Source organism: Somniosus microcephalus, chromosome 28 (genome assembly GCF_052327205.1).
Source record: "Somniosus microcephalus isolate GS21.2 chromosome 28, FLI_Smic_1.0, whole genome shotgun sequence".
Classification (NCBI taxonomy): Eukaryota; Metazoa; Chordata; class Chondrichthyes; order Squaliformes; family Somniosidae; genus Somniosus; species Somniosus microcephalus.
This window is the reverse complement of record NC_141014.1, coordinates 19,785,899-19,811,319: the sequence shown is the minus strand read 5'-3', so window position 1 is coordinate 19,811,319 and position 25,421 is coordinate 19,785,899. Positions and strand designations below refer to the sequence as shown.

General features: G+C 46.1%; 1 protein-coding gene across 1 annotated transcript; it reads left to right on the top strand.

Annotated features, from left to right (window-relative positions):
* The first annotated feature begins 784 nt into the window (after positions 1 to 784).
* LOC147099032 (uncharacterized) lies at positions 785 to 22,660 on the top strand. Its single transcript, XM_085969174.1, has 5 exons — positions 785 to 1,175; positions 11,575 to 11,826; positions 16,527 to 16,634; positions 18,172 to 18,236; positions 19,162 to 22,660. The coding sequence occupies exons 1-5, from the start codon at positions 785 to 787 to the stop codon at positions 19,447 to 19,449; spliced, it is 1,104 nt and encodes a 367-aa protein (XP_085825300.1). The 3' UTR covers positions 19,450 to 22,660.
* The last annotated feature ends 2,761 nt before the right edge of the window (positions 22,661 to 25,421 follow it).

Genomic DNA, 25,421 nt, shown 5'->3' with positions numbered 1-25,421 from the left:
GGATCCCAATCTCTACATCCATTAGATCCCAATCTCTACATCCATTGGATCCCAATCTCTACATCTATTAGATCCCAATCTTTACATCCATTGGATCCCAATCTCTACATCCATTGGATCCCAATCTCTACATCCATTGGATCCCAATCTCTACATCCATTGGATCCCAATCTCTACATCCATTGGATCCCAATCTCTACATCCATTGGATCCCAATCTCTACATCCATTTGATCCCTATATCTACATCTGTTTGACCCCAATCTGTACATCCATTGGATCCTGACCTTGAACTATGAATCTACCTACACTTTTCTCTCTATCCGTTGTATTCCTATCTCTATCCTCCGCTCTATAATTGTAACCATATTTCACAATGTTATGCCACGTTTGTTAGAATTGATGAGAATTATGTTATATGACTTAAATGATATACAAACACTCCAGTGGACAGATTGCTGAATATCACACATGATGGTATGTCGGTGATAGTTGTAACCCGTGGACTGAGTGGATTTACAAATAAAATAGACAGAAACTGAAGCAATGTCGCAGATTTTAGATAGCAAAATACTGCAGATGTTGGAAATCCGAAATAACAACAGAAAATGCTGGAAAAACTCAGCAAGTCAGGCAACATCCGTGGAGAGAAATTTGAGTTGACGTTTCGGGTTTGACCCTTCTTCAAAACAAACCCGAAACGTCAACTCAAATTTCTCTCCACGGATGTTGCCTGACTTGCTGAGTTTTTCCAGCATTTTCTGTTGTTATTTCGCAGATTTTAGATGTTGCATGAAGGGAGCAATAACCAACTTCACTCGGTCTTTCCCGACCCAGATCGCTCCAGTCTGGCTCAGACCTCATGGACCACAGCGCACTCGGGAGACTCGGTGACCCTGGGGTGTCAAACACAGGGGGGCTCAGACCTGCTGTACTGGTTCCTGCAACGCCCCGGACAAGCACCGACTGCGGTACTGTATCACCACGCCTCGGGCGGAGGAGTGAGTTACTTCAACCGTTTCGGGACTCGCTTTTCTCCCTCGTTTGACTCCGACACCCGCAGCTCTCGACTGGAGATCGCAAATGTCACGGTTTCGGATGCTGGAATCTATTACTGCGCCGTCAGAACGCAGGGCGAGGTGAAGTTCGGGACAGGGGCCGTTCTGACAGTCACAGGTAAGGATCTATAGCCTGTCTCCCACATTGACTGACAGAATAGGAGCGAGGAGGTTACAGGCAGAGATATAAAGTAGAAATGGCTCTCAGCCGCGGACTGGAGCAACACTTAAGCATCACCATCTCCTCCCTGCTCCCTCAATGGAGTCTTTACCCTGTTATATTAAATTAGAGAGAGGACGTTGCTAGCAACACATTAGAACACTTGTACCAAACATCTACGACAGAAAGATCTACCCTAAGATCATCTCTACACACAGAAAGATTTTGCATTTCTCTAGCGCCTATCACCACCCCAGGACGCCCCAAAGCGCTTTACAGCCAATGAAGTATTTTTGCAGTGTTGTCACTACACAGGATTCCATCGGATATACGGCACTGAAGCAGGCCATTCGGCCCAACCAGTCCGTGCCAGAGTTTATTCTCCACTCGAGCCTCCTCCCGTCTTTCCTCATCTAAATCTATCAGCGTAACCCTCTATTCCCTTCTCCCTCATATGCTTGTCTAGCCTCCCCTTAAATGTATCGATGCTATCCGCTTCAACCACTCCCTGTGGCAGCGAGTTCCACATTCTCACCACTCTCTGGGTAAAGAAGTTTCTGCTGAATTCCCTATTGGGTTTCTTGGTGACTATCTTATATTGATGGCCTCTAGTTATGTTCTTCCCCACAAGTGGAAACATTCTCTCTGTATCCACTCTATCAAAACCTTTCATAATTTTAAAGACCTCTATTAGGTCACCCCCCAGCCTTTTTTCAAGAGAAAAGAGACCCAGCCTGTTCATCCTTTCCTGATATGTATACCCTCGCATTTCTGGTATCATCCTTGTAAATCTTTTCTGCACCCTCTCCAGTGCCTCTATATCCTTTTAATAATATGGCGACCAGAACTGTACGCAGTACTCCAAGTGTGGTCTAACCAAGGTTCGATACAGGTTTAGCATAACTTTCCTACTTTTCAATTCTATCCCACTGGAAATAAACCCCAGTGCTTGGTTTGCTTTTTTTATGGCCTTGCTAACCTGTGTCGCAACTTTGAGTGATTAGTGTATTTGTACTCCGAGATCCCTTTGTTCCACTGTTGTAATGTAGGAAATCAGGGAAATCAATCATTCAGAAAATAACAAGATCCCACTGCCGTGAAATGAGGCTGAGCCAATGATACTGACCAAGTGCTGGACCCATTTGTCTGAGCTCGCGTTGCTGGCTCTTCCGACAGGACTTTGGACCGATTCATTGCGGACAGCTTAGACCCTGAGTTGAAACAGCAAAGGGATTGCCCAGAAATGCAGTCAATATTCTCATGCTAATATTTGCATGGGACAAAGTGAAGGCCAAAGAGTTTTTTTTCCACCTAAAATAAATCAATCCAAACAGGAAAAAAAAGGTGGAGTTCTGCAACAGGTCAGTGAGTATCTGAGAGAGAAAGAAAAGAAAGACTTGCATTTCTATAGCGCCTTTCACGACCTCAGGACGTCCCAAAGCGCTTTACAGCCAATGAAGTACTTTTGAAGTGTAGTCACTGTTGTAATGTGGGAAACGCGGCAGCCAATTTGCGCACAGCAAGCTCCCACAAACAGCAATATGATAATGACCAGGTAATTTGTTTTTGTGATGTTGATTGAGGGATAAATATTGACCAGGACACTGGGGAGAACTCCCCTGCTCTTCAAAATAGTGCCCTGGGATCTTTTACACCCACCCGTGAGAGCAGAGGGGGCCTTGGCTTAATGTTTCATCCGAAATACCATATAATGACACCCATATAACGGAGCTAGCTCACAGATACTGTCTGCATTTCTTGCTTTTATTTCAGAAATCCAGATTTTCACTTTTTATTCCTTAAATAATTTTATTGGTACAGTTACGGATGATATAAATATAAGTATTAGCATGGCACATCAACACTCTAGTCAGAAGCAGTTTCCCCAATTCTTTGATATAGATCATTACAGTTATAGAATTTCCTAGTATTGAATTCGAACGCATTTCTCTATAGCGGTCTAGCAACAGTAGATAGTCTTGATAAACTCTATAGTACAATCTCCGTGATTTCTCTCTCATTGTGGTGTGCACTGGTAGTGGGGATTCAGACCGTGCATACAGAAACCGACAAAAAGAGTCAATTTCGTAAAATTAGCATCAAATATATATGTTTCAGAATAGAGCAAACTAGAGTGCTTTTGATGGACTTCAGATAATAGTTATGAACTGCTTGAGGTTTTACTCTCTCGGGGAAGAATTGCTTTGGTCTCGTGTAGTTCATAACCGCTTTTTGAATGAATCTTGCTACACAGAGTAACTTCTCCACAATGATTTGTGATCCGTTACAACCTGTACATTATACTCAGGAAATAGTCTGATGAAGGATTTCAGATGATGAATTATAGGAATGTGATTAACAGGGACTGGAATTTAAAGAAAAGGGTCAGATGCTTTATAAAAAAAATATCTAAAAAAGGATGCCCAGGAGTGAATTACGGGCTGGGATCGACTCTAGAGAGTTCAATGGATCATAAGTAGAATATACTGGGCCAGATTTAGCTGAAAAAGTAACGGCAACTGAACGACGCCCGCCGTTATTAATGTGCATTGAGAATCACCACAAGTTGCTGGATGATTTGCGCCTCTCCGCCATTAGCTTGACGAAAACGGCTTCTTGCGCTCAACCACCCCGTGATTTTCATGCATTTGCCGCATTTGCATGTTAATTGCTCATTAAACTCGCCGCTGAAAGTTAAGTCTAGTAATTAATAGCGCAAGTACCCTTTGAACGAAGTGATAATTGTTACTGGCTGCCAGTCAACCTCTCGAGCCCAGAAAGTGAACAATTGTAAATGTGGAATCTCATTCCTCCAGGTTGTGAAAAGTTTAGGAGATTTTAAACATGGCAAATTAAAAAAATTTTTTTTTTTCTTTCTGGCTAGTTTCTCCGACTCTCTTAATCCAATCTTTCTTTCCCTCTCTTTATTTCTCTTTCTGTACCTGATTTGACGTTGAATTCACCCACTCTAAATCACGTTTCTTCTCTGTTTATTTCTCAATCCCTAATTGCATTGGTTACGGTCTGTGCACAGTCTGTGCCATTGCTCACCAAGGTCCCAGCTGCCCTGATTCCCTCACTGTGCCGTTATCAACTCACACTTCCAGCAAATTTGCGTGCCAATTTTTTTTAAACCTAAAGGTGTACGAACACATCTAACTAACGGAGCATCTTGTGAGCTTCCTCGCTCCAGCACAATCTGGCCCAGTGTCTACCAAGGAGTGAGCTGCAGGCTGGTACCTAATCAACAGGTTCGGATGAGTTACATACAGAGGAATGGATACCTAGGAGCAAGTTACAAGCTAAAAACTATTTGGGTGGTTTAGATGATTTTATATATGAAAAACAATGGCCATTCAGGAGAAAATTACAGGCGGCACTTTAATCAATGGGTCTAAACGGGTTTCTATAGAATAATGGGGTTTTTGATGGTTTATGTAAAGAATAATGGAATGAATTCTAGGCTTGAAATTCATCAAAAGTTCAGATGATTTCGACACAGAGGAATGGAATGGGTGTTCAGCAGTGATTGTAAAGCAAGGGTCTAATTGAGGAGTTTAGTAAACCGTGACAGATCTTGTGGAGTTTGTGCATCAGCTGAACTCTGAGATTGGATTGCTGCCAGTAATCCACTGACAAACACTGAATCAGGCAATATATATGTTACATTTTTGGGGTTTTTGTACTTTTTTTTAAACTCTCGATATTTTAGACTTCCATGTTTGCTGATTACTCTCATAGGTGAGCCCTACGTCTCTGCAAAGGCTGTCAGTTGCCCAGATATCTAGGTGAAATTCATCCTCTTTAATTTATTTCAACTGGTTTTATGGTACTCTTTGACTTCAGAAGGTAGTAGAACAACACTACACTGAATTTTGACTTGGGGTGTAACTGTCAAACAATGATAGTGCAAACTAATAATGGTAATGACACAATATATATTTTTACAGTAGTTATTAAACTTTGCCAGCTCCCCGATTAGTAGACAATAATAACTAGTTAATGACTACTGCTCTAAACTATGATATAAATAATATTTCTCACATCGTAGTTGCTTTCATTTTCTTACCATCTACAAGAGCTATCTGACTATTTCACTTAAAGGCTTCAGAGATATTCAGCGAACTGTAAAATATAGGATGATAAATATCTTCAAAAATGACTAGGACCCAGAGTTTTAATAACTGCCTGTTAAATTCAAAACTAGCTACTATTCAAAAATATATTTGACCAAATCACACAAGATGTTTGTATTTGAATTGAATGGTTTGGCTCCTGCATTTGCCAGACAACAATCACTAATTTAATCAAAATTGTGTAAAAATCAGTTGGAATAATCTTCTGAGAGTTTTTACCCCATGTCTACTGTGACAGAATTAAAGTAATTCATACCAAGCTAGAAAATGATGTTTTAATTTTCCTGAGAAATGTGTCTTTATACCTTTTTGAATTGTGTGCATACATGGTGTACATAAAAATGTTCTGTGTGTATATAGTCTGCATATAAATGGTCTCTGCATTAATGATGTGCGCAAATGTGGTCTGCCTATTTTTGTATTTTCCCTTTGATAGAAAATGTAATAAGAACGTGTTATTTTTTTTATCGTTCAACTTGCTCCAAACCTCTTCTCAAGCTATCAAGTCGTATTTGGCACCTTGCTCCTTTCTCATGTGTAAACCCGGGCAGTCATTTTTGGCAGGCTGTTTAACCATGGCTAGCTTGATCGTGTCCTCAATCAATATCTAGACACAAAGCAGTCCCACACCAATGTAGTTGTCTCTTAAATGTCCTCTGAAGTGACCGAGCAAGTTACTTGGTTGTATCGAAACAGTTACCAACGGTTTAAGAAGAGCAAATAGGGATGGGCAATAAATGCCGGTCTTGCCAGCGACGTCCACATCCTGAGAACCATTTAAAGAAAAATAACACATTTTTAAACATTTTTATACAATGTTACATTATTAAATTTAATGCAATGAGCTTTTTTTCCACAGAATTATTAATTGCTGATGGTTGGCTTTCAGACTTCTTGTACTTCTTGTACTACTCTTGTGCTTATTTCCGATAGGGTTAGCTTCTGCAATCTGTCTGTAAATAAGCACATGAGAAAATTTAGGACCAGGGGATCAGGCGAGCCCAGCCAGTGAATGTTGGACAGGGGGGAGAGCATCATAGTTGAGCCTCACTCAGGTGAGGTGCTGCAGGGCTGTTGGTTCCCATGGCACTGTACCGCAGGAACATAAGAAATAGGAGCAGGAATAGGCCACTTGGCCCCACGAGCCTGCTCCGCCATTCAATAAGATCATGGCTGATCTTGGGCTCAAAGCCACTTCCCTGCCCGCTCCCCATAACCCTTCACTCCCTTATCTTGCAAAAATCTATCTGCACCTTAAATGTATTTAATGACCCAGCCTCCACGGCTCTCTGGGGCAGAGAATTCCACAGATTTACGACCCTCTGAGAGAAGAAATTCCTCCTCATCCCAGTTCTAAAAGGGCGACCCTTTATTCTGAAACTATGCCCCCGAGTTCTAGATTTCTCCACGAGGGGAAACATCCTCTCTGCATCGACTTTGTCGAGCCCCCTCAGTATCTGATATGTTTCAATAAGATCACCTCTCATTCTTCTAAATTCCAATGAGTATAGGCCTAACCTGCTCAACCTTTCTTCATAAGTCAACCCCCTCATCGCAGGAATCAACCGTGTGAATCGTCTCTGAACTGCCTCCGATGCAAGTATATCCTTCCTTAAATAAGGAGACCAAAACTGTACACAGTGGCGTCAGGAAAGGAAGGCAGAGAAAATGGGAATATTGGAAAAATAAGCTTTTCGCTGTCAGAATGGCCTGTTTGCTCATTCAGCTGAAAGCCTTCATCGGTAGTTTCCAGGTTATTGACCTAGATACAGGCACAACGGAAAACTGGTATCTGTGGTTTCCTTTATGCTAACATCTCGGGCAGGTCCTAATCACTGATTTTCATGTTAATATAATTAGAATCATAGAACGAGACAGCACAGAATGAGGACATTCGGCCCATCCTGCCTGTGCTGGCTCTCTGAAAGAGCGCTCCAATTAGTCCCACTCCCCCCTGCTCTTTCCCCATAGCCCAGCAAATATTTCCCCTTCAAGTATTTGTCCAATTCCCTTTTCAAAGTTACAATTGAATCTGCTTCCACCGCCCTTCCAGGTCATAACAACTGGCGCGTAAATTATTTTCCTCATGTCACCTTTGGTTCTTTTACCAATCAACTTAAATCTGTGTCCTCTGGTTACCGACCCTTCAGCCACTGGAAACAGTTTCTCCTTATTTACTCGCTCAAAACCGTTCAAGATTATGAACTCCTCTTTCAAACCTCTCCTTAACCTTCGCTGCTCTAAGCAGAACAACTGGGATAGAATGAGTGTAAAAGGAATCAAGGGCGCAGAATTCTTAAAATGGATTCAGGAGAAGTTTTTTAGCCAGTACGTAACAAGCCCTACAAGAGAGGGGGCGGTTCTGGACTTGGTTTTAGGGAATGAAGCTGGGCAGGTGGAAGGGGTATCAGTGGGAGAGCATTTTGGTGGTAGTGATCATAATTTAGTTAGATTTAGCATAGTTATGGAAAAGGACAAAGATCGACCAGGTGTAAAAGTTATCAGTCCGGTAAAGGCTATTTTTACTAAGCTGAGATGGGATTTAGCAAAAGTGGACTGGAAACAGCTACTTGAAGGTATATCAGTATCAGAGCAGTGGGAGGCATTCATGGAGGAGATAGTGAGGGTTCAGAGCAAATATGTTCCCACAAATCTAGAGCCCCCTGGATGTCAATGAGCATACAGGGCAGGATAAGGAAAAAAAGGGAAGCTTTCATCAGATACAGAGAGCTCAAGACGATAGAAAGCTTAGAGGAGTATAGAAAGTGCAGGGGTGAAATTAAAAAGGAAATTAGGAAAGCAAAGAGAGGGCATGAAAAAATATTGAGAAGTAAAATCAAAGAAAATAAGTTCATGACCTAGATGAAGGGACCGAGTGTAATGTATCCAAGTTTGCTGACGATACAAAGCTAGGTGGGACAGTAAGCTGTGAGGAGAACACAGACTCTGCAAAGGGATATAGATAGACTAAGTGAGTGGGCAGTAAGGTGGCAGATGGAGTATAATGTAGGGAAATGTGAGGTTATTCACTTTTTAGGAAGAATAGAAATACAGAATCTTTTTTAAATGGTGAGAAACTTTCAAATGTGGGTGTCCTCGTGCAAGAAACACAGAAAGCTAGCATGCAGGTACAGCAAGTAACAAGGAAGGCAAATGGCATGTTGGCCTTTATTGCAAGGGGGTTGGAGTATAAGAGTAAGGAAGTCTTGCTACAATTGTACAAGGCCTTGGTGAGACCACACCAGGAGCACTGTGCACAGTTTTGGTCTCCTTATCTAAGGAAGGATATACTTGCCTTGGAGGCGGTGCAACGAAGGTTCACTAGATTGATTCCTGGGATGAGAGGCTGTCCTATGAGGAGAGATTGTGTAGAATGGGCCGATACTCTCTGGAGTTTAGAAGAATGAGAGGTGATCTCATTGAAACATACAAGATTCTGAGGGGGATTGACAGGGTAGATGCTGAGAGGTTGTTTCCCCTGGCTGGAGTGTCTAGAACTAGGGGGCATAGTCTCAGGATAAGGGGTAGGGCATTTAAGACTGAGATGAGGAGGAATTTCTTCACTCAGAGGGTGGTGAATCTTTGGAATTCTCTGCCCCAGATGGTTGTGAATGTTGAGTCTTTGAGTATATTCAAGGTTGAGATAGATAGATTTTTGGACTCTAGGGGAATCAAGGGATTTGGGAATCGGGTGAGAAAGTGGCCTATATGTGACTCCAGATCCACATCAATGTGGTTGATTCTTAACCACCCTCTGAAATGGCCTGGCAAGCCACTCAGTTGTATTCAAGAAGGCGGCTCACCACCACCTTCTCAAGGGCAGTTAGGGATGGGCAATAAATGCTGGCAACATCCACATACCGTGAATGAATAATAAAAAAATTATGTATACCAGATTTTTATTTAATGCAATTTGGATCCCTTTAATGTTGGTATCCTCTACTTAGTTAATTTAAATTTTATCCCCTTTGATCTAATTAATTACTGATTATTTATATATATTAAATTACTCAGAACCTCCTTCCCACTCTCACCAAATTTCCATCGCCACTCTGTTTAGCAAATTCACCCCGCTCTGTGCTCACAGCTCTCTATATTACGAGCTGCTGCGGTCGTTTTGAATGACTGAGATAGCAATCGACCGAGCACAATTTCTGGTAGCGTTACACGTTATTCTTTAAAGAACTAGCCTGATAGGATCGCCACAAACTACATTCGTGTAGGAAGGTGTAAAACTGAAATTTCATTCTGCTACTTACTAATGTTTCTATCCTTCCCCCTGTACCTTTTGTTTCATCTTTCACTCCCCAATTCATATCATATCCAAATAGTTTTCTCTCTACCTTTGTCTGCCTATCTAAGTCAGTCTGTCCATCTATCTCTGATTTCTGATGAAAAGGCACCTCCTAAAGCAGCAATCTATTTTTCTCTTTCAATGTTGATGGTCCTGTGCATTTCTACCATTTGCAGTTTTCATTCCCAAATTTCAGTGTTTGTCATTTTTTTGTGTTATATCTTTTTGTCTGTCCATCTATCTATTCTACCCCATCTCTCTCATCCACCGAGTTATCGTTCTAATCTAACTCTCATCAATCTGTCTCTAACTTCTCTCTATTTATATTATCAATCTAATCTAGAAGCTATCTATTTATCATCCATTAATCAGATGCTTCAGGCTGTGGGAAGATGCACCTACCTGGGTTGCAGCCTGGCCAGGGAAGTCGTTATCGACGCGGAAGCATCCTGCAGAAGCACCAAAGCCAGATCAGCCTTTTGGCCAACTCCGTGTGCGCCTCTGGGACGAGAGAGAGGCGTCAGCCTGCAAGCCGAGCTCAGAGTATACAGGGCTGCCGTTCTGACGACCCTGCTTTATGCCGGTGAAACCCGGGCAACATATTCACGCCACGTTAAGAAAGTGACGACCTTCTGAGATGACTAATGAAGATCAGATGGCAAGGCAAGATCCCCGGCACTGAAGTTCTTAAAATAGCCGACACACCAGGCATGGATGCTCGGATCACGAAGGCACGGCTACGATGGTCGGGTCATGTGGTGTGAATGTCCGATGAACGATTTCCGAAGATCCTTTTTACGGCGCATTTGACAACAGGGAAGTGATTTTGTGGCGGACAGCAAAAGGGATAAAGAGACTGCCTGAAAGCAACTGTGAAATAGAGGTCTATAAGGGGGAACAACTTGCTCAAGATAAGAAAGCACGCCCCTGTAGGTACCTCCTACTCTGAGGCCCGTCGCATTGCTGATGCTGAATGTAAATGCCGGCTGAGGAATCAAGATCCCCAAACCTGGCGTACCTGGGATCCACTGTTCAATCTGCAGACGCTCATTCCGAGCAAAAATAGATCTCATCGGTCACCAAAGAACTTGCTGCAAAAAAATGAGATGATATTCTGGCTGTCTTCTTTGATAGCGATGGACAAATGGCAACAACATTTTTCTGTCTATCTGTTTGTCGTTATCTGTCTATCTATTTGTCTTCACCTATCTGTCTATCAACTTGTGTTTATCTATCACCTGTGGCTGAGTGGGTAGCACCCTCTCCTCTGAGTCAGAAGGTTGTGGGTTCATAGTCCCACTCCAGAGACTTGAGCACAAAAATCCAGGCTGACACTCCAGTGCAGTGCTGAGGGAGTGCTGCACTGTCGGAGGAGCCGTCTTTCGGATGCGACATTAAACCGAGGCCCCGTCCGCTCTCTCAGGTGGACGTAAAAGATCCCATGGCACTATTTCGAAGAGCAGTGAAGTTCTCCCCAGTGTCCTGGCCAATATTTATCCCTCAGATTATCTGGTCATTATCACATTGCTGTTTGTGGGAGTTTGCCGCGCGCAAATTGGCTGCTGCATTTCCTACATTACAACAGTGACTACACTTCAAAAAGGACTTCAAAGCACTTTGGGACATCCGGTTGTTGGGAAAGGCGCTATAGAAATGCAAGTCTTTCTTTTTTTTAATCCATCTATCTATTTGCCTATCCCTCTATCTCTATCTATCTATTATAACTCAATGGATTTTCCAATTCTTAATCACAGCCTGCACTGGAAGGAATGTTACAACATTTCCTCAGTACCAATGCCCAGTAAAAAGCTCTCCCTTTTTTTAAACTCAGTTATTGGAAAAGAACACAACATGACCATGAATAGGTTGCGATATCACCCTCTAGAAATGAACGTTTATTCACTCTGATCGATTATTTATATTTCAGGAGCATCTGAAAATAGGGATGAAAGGAGAAAAGGAGGATCCAATTGTGTTGTTACTGGATTTGTGGGAGATGATGTGCAGTTTATGTGGGATGTGACGTTGAGTAACGGAAGTGCGACTGGTGCGAGCACCAAAGGACAAGCTAAGAGCTTCAGCATCAAATGCAACATCACCCTTGAGGATGGCCTGGGAATGATGAAAATCTGCCAGTGCGATACTAAGGTTACAACAGTGGCAATTCCCATGTTAGAAAGTAAGCTGTGTTTAATACGCAAAAGACAAAGGCTGGTCTTTAGAAAATAGTGATTATATAGAGAACATGATACTAGATGACTACAGTGTGATAAATCAGGAGCATTACACCCTAATAAAACAGTGCAGATTATTATAGTGAGTACAGGAGGGCTGTATCTGTGTGCTGCACATGGGCGTGATGTTCACCTTTATCAGGATGGCAAAACGGGCAGTAGCGGGTCAGTCGCTCGCTGTACACCTTCCTGATGTTCCTTTCTATTGACCTTAAAGGGAACATGAATTGGGCGGAGTGTATCGGGGCGCCAATCCACTACCGTCCGCTTTGCACTCCCACCAACAGGAACGGTAGCGTAGTGGTTATGTTACGGAACTAGTAATCCAGCAGACCTGGACTAATGATCCGGAGACATGAGTTCATAATCCCACCACGGCAGCTGGGGTTCAATTAAATAAATCTGGAATAAAAATCTAGTGTCAGTTTCATGGTCACAATTACTATCGGATTGTCGTAAAAACCCATCTGGTTCACTAATGTCCTTCAGGGAAGGAAATCTACCGTCCTTGCCCGGTCTGGCCGATATGTGACTCCAGACCCACAGCAATGTGGTTGACTCTTAACTCCCCTCTGAAATGGTCCAGCAGGCCAAATGGCTCACCACCACCTTCTCAAGGGCAGTTAGGGGTTGGCAATAAATGCTGACTTTCTGAGTGAGGCCCACATCCCATGAATGAATTAAAAAAAAAAAAGAACAAGGGTCACAAATTTAAGTTGTGTAGGCAAGATGTCAGGAGGTGGTTCTTTTCCCAGAGAATAGTGGACCTCTGGAACAGGCTGATTCACTGAATTCCATCAAGCGAGAACTGGGCCTGTTTCTGGCTGGGGCGGAGATCACCTCGTACAGAAGGGTAGGTACTGCGGGGAATTCAGGCCAGAATGAGCTCCTGGACTAGTTTCAATCGCCTAGATGGGTCGGAAAGGAATTTCCCAGATTTTTCCCCCCAAATTAACCTGGGGTTTTTATCTTTTTTTCGCCTCTCCCCGGAGATCACAGGGTTTCGGGTGGGGTGGGGAGTGTATATATTGTGTGGGACACACAGGCTGAGTGGACCACAGGGTCTTTACCTGTCTGTCATTGTTCACGTGTTCGTATGAATTTCACCCCAATGTGTGGTTTTATAACATATACACCAGTGGATCCCCCACCGCAGTGAGTTGGAGGACTCACTGTTTCACCCCTTGCAGTTTACAGTATATTATCTAGCTCACTGACTTATGGTGATTGCATCAATAAGATTGTGTTCTTACTGTGGGAGTGTCAGTGGTGTTTTTTGGGCTTCACTTCCATGATTCTGCACATATTTGCACAGAAATTGTAAATAGGTTGCCTTGATTACTATTAAATGTTAGTTTAACTATAGAGTTGATTTTATCCTTACCTTTTATTAAAGCCCTGATGGTAGTGGACAGGATCCAGGTTGCAGGTGGGTAGGAGATTGGTTCCACAAATGTCTGTAGCACTGCTGGTGGAGAAGGGCCTGTGGGTTAGTAGCACTGGGAGGGTTGTCATGGGCTCTGCGTCTGCTTGGAGTAGGGGGGTTACGGGCTATGGAAACATGAGAGGGCCGCAAAGATCTGGGTGAACCAGCAGGGAGTTATGGAGTATGGGAACATAGGGAAGGACAGTCTTTTTTTTTGCGAGCACTGGGAAGGGGGTACTTGGATCTAATAGGTGTGGGGAGGGGTAGTCCTGACATATGGGATGGTTGGAAGTGGGACGTGGGGTATGGGACCACTGGGAGGGAGTTGTTGGGTGGGGCAGTTATAGGAAGGGTAAATTTGAGGTTTGGCAGCATTGGGATGATGGTGGCAGATTGTCATTAAACCTGCTGACAAGGGTGGTGCTGTTGTTGTTTGATGAACTGACCTCTACCTAGCGGAAGCTGAATGCCAACACCATGACCCCACTACCGAACATCAAGCCACCGTTTCCAAGACTGTCACTGACCTCATCTCCTCTAGTATCTTCCCCCCACAGCCGCCAACCTCATAGTTCCCCAACCCCGCACAGCCCGCTTCTACCTCCTTCCCAAGATTCACAAACAGGACTGCCCTGGTAGACCCATCGTTTCAGCCTGTTCTTGCCCCACGGCACTTATCTCTTCCTATCTCGACTCTATTTTTCTCCCCTTGTCCAGTATCTTCCCACCTACATATGCGACTCTTCGGACGCCCTCCGCCACTTTAACAGTTTCCAGTTTCCTGGCCCCAACCGCCTCCTTTTCACCATGGACGTACAATCCCTCTACACCTCCATCCCCCACCAGGATGGCCTGAGGGCGCTCCGCTTCTTCCTTGAACAGAGGCCCGACCAGTCCCCATCCACCACTACCCTCCTCCGCCTGGCTGAACTTGTTCTCATATTGAACAACTTCTCCTTTGACTCCACTCACTTCCTCCAAATCAAAGGTGTGGCTATGGGAACCCACATGGGTCCTAGCTATGCCTGCCTTTTCGTGGGATATGTGGAACACTCTTTGTTCCAGTCCTACTCGGGTCCCCTCCCTCACCTCTTTTTCCGGTACATTGATGACTGTATCGGTGCCATTTCCTGCTCTCACCCTGAACTAGAAAATTTCATTCACTTTGCTTCCAATTTCCACCCTTCCCTCACCTTCACATGGTCCATCTCCGACTCTTCCCTTCCCTTCCTCGACTTCTCCATCTCCATCTCTGGGGATAGGTTATTGACCAATATTCACTACAAGCCCACCGACTCCCACAGCTACCTGGACTACACTTCCTCCCACCCCGCCTCCTGTAAGGACTCTATTCCATTCTCCCAGTTTCTCCGTCTCCGCCGCATCTGCTCCGACGATGCCACCTTCCACACCAGTGCTTCTGACATGTCTTCCTATTTCCTCAACCGAGGATTCCCCTCTACAGTGGTTGACACGGCCTTCGAACGGGTCCGTTCTATCTCCCGCACTTCTGCCCTCACCCCTGCCCCTCCCTTCCGGAACCACGATAGAGTTCCCCTTGTCCTCACCTTTCACCCCACCAGCCTCCACATTCAACGGATCATCCTCCGCCATTTCTGCCACCTCCAGCGTGATCCCACCACCAAACGCATCTTCCCCTCCCCTTTCACCATTCCGTAGGGGCCGCTCCCTCCGTGACACCCTAGTCCACTCCTCTATTGTCCCCAACACCCCTTCCCCTTTGCCTGGCACCTTCCCGTGCAAGCGCAGGAGATGTAACACATGCCCTTATACCTCCCCCCTTCCCACTGTCCAGGGCCCCAAACACCCCTTCCAGGTGAAACAGCGATTTACTTGTACTTCTTGCAATTTAATATACTGTATTCGCTGCTCACGATGTGGTCTCCTCTCCATTGGGGAGACAAAACGCAGATTGGGTGACCGCTTTGCAGAACACCTCTGTTCAGTCTGTAAGGGGGACCCCGAGCTTCCGGTGGCCTGTCACTTTAATTCTCCGCTCCATTCCCACTCGGACCTCACCGTCCTCGGCCTCTTACATTGTTCCACGGAAGCTCAGCGTAAGCTCGAGGAACAGCACCTCATCTTTCGATTAGGCGCTTTACAGCCTTCTGGACTCAACATAGAATTCAACAATTTCAGATCATAACATATGTATATTTTTTATCCACACTTTTGTTCTGTTCTTCTCTCCCACATGGCAGCTGTCTTTCACTCTGCCAGCACAATTTACACTTCATCTAGAGCCATCCTTTGTTGCTTAACCTGTCCCATTACCATCTCCTCTTGCCTTGAATATCTCTTAATGTCTCTTAATCTCTCCTGCCTTCCAGCCAATCACAGGCCTTCCTTTTTGTTCTTTCATCCCCTCCCCCTTTTCCCAGCCTCTTCACTTGCGTAAAAATCTGTTCCATTTCCTGCTTTTTTCCAGTTCTGACGAAAGGTCAGTTTCTCTCTTCACTGATGCTGTCTGGCCTGCTGAGTATTTCCAGCATTTTCTGTTTTTATGTCTTCAAACTAGTTGATTTGACCCTTTTTGTAGTTTTCTCTTTTACAGCTTTTATAGTGAAGATGAGCATTGTCCTATACTCCTTGGTTTATGAAAAATAATGAATAGACCACCTTACTACTTCTCTAAGCATTGACCCATCTTCAAGCTTACCTAGTCCTAAGCTAGCTAGTCTGGGCTGTTGCTGCCTATTAGGGCACTGCTCACCCATGTCAGAGAGAGAGAGAGAGAGAGAGATTTATCTGTCACCTGCCTTAATTCTATATGTAGACAATATGCAATTTATGATTGAATTAACCCACAGTGGATATTCCGTTAGCATTAGCTGCAGCCTTCATTGATAGCCCAATGCTATGATCATTTCAGCGAACTGACCTCCTGGAGTCGTCCCATTGGTTGAAGGCTACAGTGGCTTACATAAAGTAGCAATGCCGTTGCTAAGATGTCTATTGTGGGCAGCTGTGAACCACCCTCTAAGGAAACTCTCGGTGGCATTGATTTAACCCTTTACATGCTGACCCTAGCAATACAGCAATATTCCAAGTTAACAACATTCAGTTCAAGTAATGCAGGCAAAATTCAAATTGTTACATGTTTTGTGGAGTGCTCTGGCTTTCTGAGTTATTATACACTGGAGTGTTCTATCTGTGTTATTCTCTGTCTAAGTGAATATTTTATTTATTTCTTTGCAGGGTCAGGTGGCCTGGATTTTCTGGATTGGAGTTTATGTGCAGTTATTGGGCTATTATTAACAATCCTGCTCTGTGTCCTCATCTATTCCAACTACTACAGAGGCAAAGGTACCTGTGTGGCCGACTTGTGTGAAGGCACAGACAGTATCTGCTGGGTCATTGGGAAAGGCACTGAAGCAACTGGTACTAGCCCAGGATTCCGACAGGCAATTGGAACTCCCCCTACAGCCAATTGGAACTCTCCTTACAGCCAATTGTAACTCTCCCTACAGCCAATTGGAACTCCCCCTACAGCCAATTGGAACTCCCCCTACAGCCAATTGGAACTCCCCCTACAGCCAATTGGAACTCCCCCTACAGCCAATTGGAACTCCCCCTACAGCCAATTGGAACTCCCCCTACAGCCAATTGGAACTCTCCCTAGAGACAATTCTAATTCCCTTACAGCCAATTGGAACTCTCCCTACAGCCAATTGTAACTCCCCCTACAGCCAATTGTAACTCTCCCTACAGCCAATTGTAACTCCCCCTATAGCCAATTGGAACTCCCCCTACAGCCAATTGGAACTCCCCCTACAGCCAATTGGAACTCCCCCTACAGCCAATTGGAACTCTCCCTAGAGACAATTCTAATTCCCTTACAGCCAATTGTAACTCTCCCTAGAGCCAATTGTAACTCCCCTTACAGCCAATTGTAACTCCCCTTACAGCCAATTGGAATTCCCTCTACTGCCCGCCAGTGAACAGGTAACTCAGCCAGGGATTGAATCCGGGAACTTCCCTCTATGACTTTGATATCTCTATCTCTTTTATTCAATTTGAGCGGTTAGCAATTGCAGTTTCAGCACCACTAGATGTCACCTTTGCTTCTGTTTTCTGGACTATATTGGAGCTGGGATAATAAAATGCCATTTCACATTTTGTCTGATGCAATCTTCTTGACCCTATTTACACAAAGTTGTTGAGAAAACACAAATTTTGGGGGTTTCAGTTGCTCTCTCAAAATTGACTGGCAGCAGTGCTCCTGCTCAACTCGGTTGCTCGAGTCAGTGGGAGCTTTAGTTAGAGGTGTGACAGAGTGGGTGTCAGCTACAGTCCATCTATTGACTGATCCCCCTCGGGTAGAAACATGCTGCAGATCACTGTGTTTCCATTGCCCACTATAAACTGACTAGTTGCATCTTTTGATATGAGGAGAGATTGTGTAGAATGGGCCGATACTCTCTGGAGTTTAGAAGAATGAGAGGTGATCTCATTGAAACATACAAGATTCTGAAGGGGATTGGCAGGGTAGATGCTGAGAGGTTGCTTCCCCTGGCTGGAGAGTCTAGAACTAGGGGGCATAGACTCAAGATAAGGGGTCGGCCATTTAAGACTGAGATGAGGAGGAATTTCTTCACTCAGAGGGTTGTGAATCTTTGGAATTCTCTGCCCCAGAGGGCTGTGAATGCTGAGTCTTTGAGTATATTTGAGGCTGAGATCGATAGATTTCTGGACTCTAGGGGAATCAAGGGATATGGAGAGCGGGCGGGAAAGTGGAGTTGAGGTCGATGATCAGCCATGATCTTATTGAATGGCAGAGCAGGCTCGAGGGGCCTTGTAGCCGACTCCTTCTCTTACTTCTTATGTTCTTATATCTTCACAGTTATGAAAAACTCACCAACAAATTGTCAGACTGCAGCCCCGCGATTGACTGAAGCTGGCCCCAGGGTAAGCATGTCTGGAATTCCCTCCCTAAACCTCTCTGCTCTCTACCTCTTTCTCCTCCTTTTAGATGCTTATTAAAATCTACCTCTTGGCTGTAAGTCAACCTGGCAGGGTAATGCCCAGTCAATGAAAGCACGCGGTGCGGCCCAGTCAATGAAAGCACGCGGTGCGGCCCAGTCAATGAAAGCACGCAGTGCGGCCCAGCCAATGAAAGCACGCGGTGCGGCCCAGTCAATGAAAGCAAGCGGTGCGGCCCAGTCAATGAAAGCAAGCGGTGCGGCCCAGTCAATGAAAGCACGCGGTGCGGCCCAGTCAATGAAAGCACGCGGTGCGGCCCAGTCAATGAAAGCAAGCGGTGCGGCCCAGTCAATGAAAGCAAGCGGTGCGGCCCAGTCAATGAAAGCACGCGGTGCGACCCAGTCAATGAAAGCACGCGGTGCGGCCCAGTCAATGAAAGCAAGCGGTGCGGCCCAGCCAATGAAAGCACGCGGTGCGGCCCAGTCAATGAAAGCACGCGGTGCGGCCCAGTCAATGAAAGCAAGCGGTGCGGCCCAGTCAATGAAAGCAAGCGGTGCGGCCCAGTCAATGAAAGCAAGCGGTGCGGCCCAGTCAATGAAAGCACGCGGTGCGGCCCAGTCAATGAAAGCACGCGGTGCGGCCCAGTCAATGAAAGCACGCGGTGCGGCCCAGTCAATGCCCAGTGCAGGTTAATTTGACCTGTGCCATCCTAATTGGCTTTCTAAAAGTTACAACAGTGACTACACTTCAAAAAATACTTCATTGACTGTAAAGCATTTTGGGACGGCCTGAGGTTGTGAAAGGCGCTGTAGAAAATGCATGTCATTCTTTCTTTAATGATAATATCTGCACAAGCAACCCCCTGAGGTTTACTTTTCAATGCGGATTTTAACGTTCTTTCTTTCCTCAGAAGCAACAGTTACCACAGGACCAGCGGTTGCCACGGGACCAGCGGTTGCCACGGGACCAGCGGTTGCTACAGGACCAGCGGTTGCCACGGGACCAGATGTTGCCCCGGGAGCAGCGGGTGCCCAGAGAGAAACAGCCGCCAAGAGATGCGGGTTTGCCGCCACAGCAACGGTTGCCATGGCAGGAGCAGTCGCCATGGACACAGCGATTGTCACAGGAAGCGCAGGTGCATTATTCGACCCTAGATCTGGTAGCGATGGACAAAAAGAAAAAGAAAAGGCGAGCTTAAACATCTGCAACCAGAGCTTGAGTTCAATGCTGTGTCTGTAACTTGCTCCAGTCCGTGTTGGTGATCCGTTGTGCATTGATTTGACTGATGTTTGAAAGACATCAACATTTTAAAACAAAATATTTCTCGGTCCCCCATCTCCACTTCTTCCCCTCTGTTGATTCCCACAATGCGTAGCTTTACTCACCAGGCAACATGGCAGGCGAGAGTCCTGCTCCCAGGCCCATGTTACCGCTGCCCTGTAATTTATATCATGTCTTTGATGCAGAGAAACAGCCCAAGGCTCCTGTGTGAGGAAAATGGACACTGAAGCGATTAGGAGGGACGACCATCGTCCCTCAAGTAAGATATTGAAAGTTCTACAAGGAGAAATATCAACTTCATTTTAATTGTAATCCGCTGAAGGATCTTTTTTTGTTAGAACAATGCAAATTATGGGGCGATATAATAACGTGTTTAAAGTTATGAAAGGACGGGACAGGGTAGAAAGAAGCAGACTGCTTGCAGTAGTCGAGGGGTCCAGTATGAGGGGCCATAGATACAAGATTAAATGTACGCTGACAACACCCAGCTCTACCTCACTACCTCGTCTCTCGACCCCTCCACAGTGTCTAAATTGTCAGACTGCTTGTCCGACATACAGTTCTGAACGAGCAAAAATGTTCTCCAATTAAATATTGGGAAGACCAAAGCCATTGTTTTCAGTCCCTGCCACAAACTCTGTTCCCTAGCCACTGACTCCCTCTCCCTAACATCTGTCTGAGGCTGAACCACACTGTTCGCAAGCTTGGTGTTTGACCCTGAAATGAGCATCCGACCACATATCCGCAGCATAACACAGACTAACTATTTCCACCTCCTTAACATCACCCGTCTCCATCCTTGTCTCAGCTTATCCGCTGCGGAAACCCTCATCCATGCCTTTGTTACCTCTAGACTCGACTATTCCAACGCACTCCTGGCTGGCCTCCCACATTCTACCCTACGTAAACTTGAGATCATCCAAAACTCGGCTGCCCGTGTCCTAACTCGCACCAAGTCTCGTTCTCCCGTCTCCCCTGTGCTCGCTGACCTACATTGGCTCCCGGTTAAGCAGCGCCTCGATTTCAAAATTCTCAAGTTTGTTTTCAAATCCCTCCATGGCCTCGCCCCTTCCAATCTCTGTAATCTCCTTCAGCCCCACAACCCCCCCTGAGATATCTGTGCTCCTCTAATTCTGCCCTTTTGAGCATCCCTGATTATAATCGCTCAACCATTGGCGGCCATGCCTTCAGTTGCCTAGGCCCTAAGCTCTGGAATTCCCTCCCTAAACCTCTCCACCTCGCTACCTCTCTTTCCTCCTTTAAGACACTCCTTTAAATCTACCTCTTTGACCAAGCTTTTGGTCACCTGGCCTAATTTATCCTTATGTGGATTGGTGTCAAATTTTTTTGTCTTAAAATACTCCTGTGCAGCGCCTTGGGACATTTTACTACATTAAAGGCGCTATATAAATACAAGTTGTTGTTGTAGTAAATATAAGAGATGGAGATGAGAGAGCAAGAGGATCTTCTTCAAACAGAGGGCTCGGAATTCACTTCCAGGGTTAGTGATTGAGGCAGAAACTACATCAACATTCCAGATTAGATTGGAGAGGTGGATGAAGGGACGGGGAACAGGCCGGGAAAATGTGATCAGAATTATTTGCTCACATGGAGGGTAAACACCAACATGGACTGGCTGGGCTAAACGGTCTGTGTCCGTATTGAAAGTTCTATTTCTATGAATGTTAAAAGTTACGGTTAAAAGAAGGTCTAAAAGTTACACTTGAATAATACCTTCTGGAATGGAACAGAGCGAACGGCCGAGGAATGAAGGATGAAAGAACTTCCTCTGTTAGGTGACTATATGAAATTCTGGCCTCTTGCGCATCCCCGATTTCAATCGCTCCACCATTGGTGGCCGTGCCTTCAGCGGCCTGGGCCCCAAGCTCTGGAATTCCCTCCCTAAACTTCTCCGTCTCGCTACCTCTCTCTCCTCCTCTAAGACACTCCTTAAAACCTACCTCTTTGACAAAGCTTTTTGCCATCTGTCCTCCTATCTCCTAATGTGGCTCACTGCCAAATTTTGTTTGATAACGCTCCTGCGAGACGCCTTGGGACGTTTTACTATGTTAAAGGCGCTATATAAATGCAAGTTGTTGAGGTTGTTGTTGATCCCAGTGGGGGGATTTTGCGTGGACTTACAGATGGTGCTTTCCTTACACTAGATTGTACAATAAATGTGAATTTTATAAGGAAACATTGTTAAAAAGTATGTGATGCAAGCAAACAGAGAAGCTGAGCCAGAGTGTGGACTCTGCCAATAAACTACAGACATATCCTCGTGACATTTGCCCTATCATCAGATCTAAAAGATCATGTGGAGATTAACCATTCTTTATTACATGGGTTTCTGGGATTTTTACCCATGCCTTAAAAGATCACAGTCTGTAATTCCATCTTTTTTTTAAAAAAGGCTTGCATTTATATAGTGCCTTTCACAACCTCAGGACATCCCAAAGCACTTTACAGCCAATGAAGTACTTTTTGAAGTGTAGTCACTGTTGTAATGTAGGAAATGCGGCAGCCAATTTGCGCACAGCAAGCTCCCACAAACAGCAATGTGATAACGACCAGATAATCTGTTTTAGTGATGTTGATTGAGGGATAAATATTGGCCAGGACACCGGGGATAACTCCCCTGCTCTTCAAAATAGTGGCCTTGGGATCTTTTACAACCACCTGAGAGAGCAGACGGGGCCTTGGTTTAACGTCTCATCTAAAAGATGGCACCTCCGACAGTGCAGCACTCCCTCAGTACTGCCCTGGGAGCGTCAGCCTGGATTATGTGTTCAAGTCTCTGGAGTGGGACTTGAACCCACAACCTTCTGACTCAGAGGCGAGAGAGCTGCCCACTGAGCCACGGCTGACACTGTCCATGAAAATGGCCAACCAGCGTCCTTGTCATGTGATTTAGTGTTGCACCTTTTACCTCACATTTATTACTGATAGAAGAGAATTAGGATCTAAACTGTGACTGGCGTATGCACTGCCAAGGGTTACTAGAACAACGGGCAAATTTAATACAACTGGGGTCTGAGCTGGAGCAGTTAATCCTTTGTAGCTATGAATATAATATAGATATCCAAATGCATTTCTTTTGTTTATAAAATCATACCTTGTAGCTTAAAGGTATTCTGGACAATGTACGAAACACTGTGAGAAATCAGTTACCAAATTGTATTGCATGGAATATTCACTCATGTTAGAGGTAAAATGAAAGTTTCTGAGCTCAGTAATGGTCACCGTCGTTGTGATGGGAGAGTTCCACACCAGCACTGGGCTTCGCTGATTGTGAAACGATCTCCGAAGGTTGCTTTTATCCCTCAGTTAGTGATGGTGTTTTAAAATGTTTGTGACACACATACTTGTGAGATAGTCCTTAAAACTAAAATCAAGCCACGAGTGAACATGATCTGCTGAAACAAAATGGATAGAGTTTCACCCTGAAAAATGCCATCGTAAATTTAGGTTTACACCTAACTTCCGCCCCTCAGTGATCATCGGCAGCTGTGGTTTGTTTGTATGGGGACGAGGGAGAAGCAGACATAATCTCCTGCGGGCTCGGTTTTCTCCCAACTTATGCTCCTAATGATATTACTGCCCTTTTAAGCTATGCTTATGGCAGAGAAGTAGTTTCTATAAGCTGCCCGAGTCTCCTGTGAACCGACACTTGCATTCTATTGTGCGATGTGAACGGGATCACGTGCCAAGCGAGCACTGATCGACCCTTAACCATAGCACACAAGAGCCATGTGGGATGACCACCACGTTCCCCTATTTATTCTAAATACCATAACGCCAGGTCAGTGCTTAATGCTAAAACTACTATTCAGGTTTATTTGCAAGCAAGATTATAGTCAGAAGCAGAATGACAGGAGAAGAAGCTGATGGTACAGAGAGTTAGAAAATGCTCACCATAGGATCAGTCCACATGGGGCTAAAGAAATCGTCTTCAAAGTGTATCTCTTACACAATATGATCATCGGCAAGACTTTTGGAGGAAGCAATCATTTGTAGACTCCCTGATGCAACATTGGGGGTAATTTTAACTCTGAAAAAATGGGTGGTTTGGGTCAGGTAGGAAGTTAAAATTAAAAAAATTTGAAACCGGAACCCAACCCGCATCAAACCCATCCATTCTGGTTTTAACGGTGGCGGGACGAGGCGTGGGCGAGCAATCTGCTCTCGGGAAGCGGGTCAGTTATTGTAATCTTTTAAGGAGGCTGCATTCCTCCATTTTAACAGGAGTTCTATTTTTAATTCATGTTGGATCCATCAAGTAAGTGCATTTACAGCACTGCTTGTGGGCCAGGAGGAGCAGGAGTGTTTCCTCCAAGCCCAACAAGCTAATCTGCAAATCCCCCACCTCCACGATCTCCATCCAACCACCCCCGCCATCACCGACCCCCCCCGCCATCACCGAGCCCCCCCGCCATCACCGAGCCCCCCCCGCCATCACCGACCCACCCCCGCCATCACCGACCCCCCCCGCCATCACCGACCCACCCCCGCCATCACCGAGCCCCCCCGCCATCACCGAGCCCCCCCGCCATCACCGACCCCCCCGCCATCACCGACCCCCCCGCCATCACCGACCCCCCCCGCCATCACCGACCCCCCCCGCCATCACCGACCCCCCCCGCCATCACCGACCCCCCCGCCATCACCGACCCCCCCCGCCATCACCGACCCACCCCCGCCATCACCGACCCCCCCCGCCATCACCGAACCCCCCCGCCATCACCGACCCCCCCGCCATCACCGACCCACCCCCGCCATCACCGAGCCCCCCCGCCATCACCGAGCCCCCGCCGCCATCACCGAGCCCCCGCCGCCATCACCGACCCCCCCGCCATCACCGACCCCCCCGCCATCACCGACCCCCCCCGCCATCACCGACCCCCCCGCCATCACCGACCCCCCCGCCATCACCGACCCCCCCCGCCATCACCGACCCCCCCCGCCATCACCGACCCCCCCCGCCATCACCGACCCACCCCCCGCCATCACCGACCCACCCCCGCCATCACCGAGCCCCCCCGCCATCACCGAGCCCCCGCCGCCATCACCGACCCCCCCGCCATCACCGACCCCCCCCGCCATCACCGACCCCCCCCCCCGCGATCATCGACCCCCATCACCGACAATCCCATCACCAACGTCCATCTCTCCCCCACGATCTGACTCGCCCACAAACCCCCATCACTGACCCCCTTCCCATCACTGACCCCCTCCCCATCACTGACCCCCTCCCCATCACTGACCCCCTCCCCATCACTGATCCCCTCCCCATCACTGACCCCCTTCCCATCACTGACCCCCTCCCCAATCACTGACCTCCATCTCTCCCCTGATCTCCGACCCTCCCCGCCAATATCTCTCAGATCCTCCATGATCCTCGACCCCTGCGATCACACCCCCCCCCTTGCAGTCTGTACCCCCAACAACCAGTAAACCTACCTGATCCTGGGCTACGGCCTTTTGTGGAGCGTTCCATGACCGACAGGCAGCCAATCCTGTCAATCGGGCTGGTTTCTGGGTGGGGAAACTGTTTAAAAAAACTCCATGGCGTTCGACAATAACTCCTCCCGCCCCCGCTCTGAAACTCCGCCCCAATAAATATCGGGGCCAATGTTTGTATGCCGGTGAAATGTTATTCCTTGTTGTCACAAGCCCAACTCAACTGAAATGTAACTAAAGTTGAGAGCTAGGACAGTGTCTTTATGGTAAAATAAATATTTCATGTCACAGCTCTTAATGTTGAGACATTACCTTCTTCTAAGGCATAATTCCCAAACCTGCGACCTCTTCCACCTAGAAGGACAAGGGCAGCCAATGCATGGGAACACCACCAACTCCAAGTTCCCCTCCAAGTCACACACCATCCTG

Coding starts and splice junctions, on each gene's coding strand:
- LOC147099032 (XM_085969174.1), top strand. CDS start 785: ATGTTGCATGAAGGGAGCAATAACCAACTTCACTCGGTCTTTCCCGAC. Junction 11,827..16,526: donor GGCAATTCCCATGTTAGAAA/GTAAGCTGTGTT, acceptor ATTTCTTTGCAG/GGTCAGGTGGCCTGGATTTT. Junction 16,635..18,171: donor CAACTACTACAGAGGCAAAG/GTACCTGTGTGG, acceptor ATATCTTCACAG/TTATGAAAAACTCACCAACA.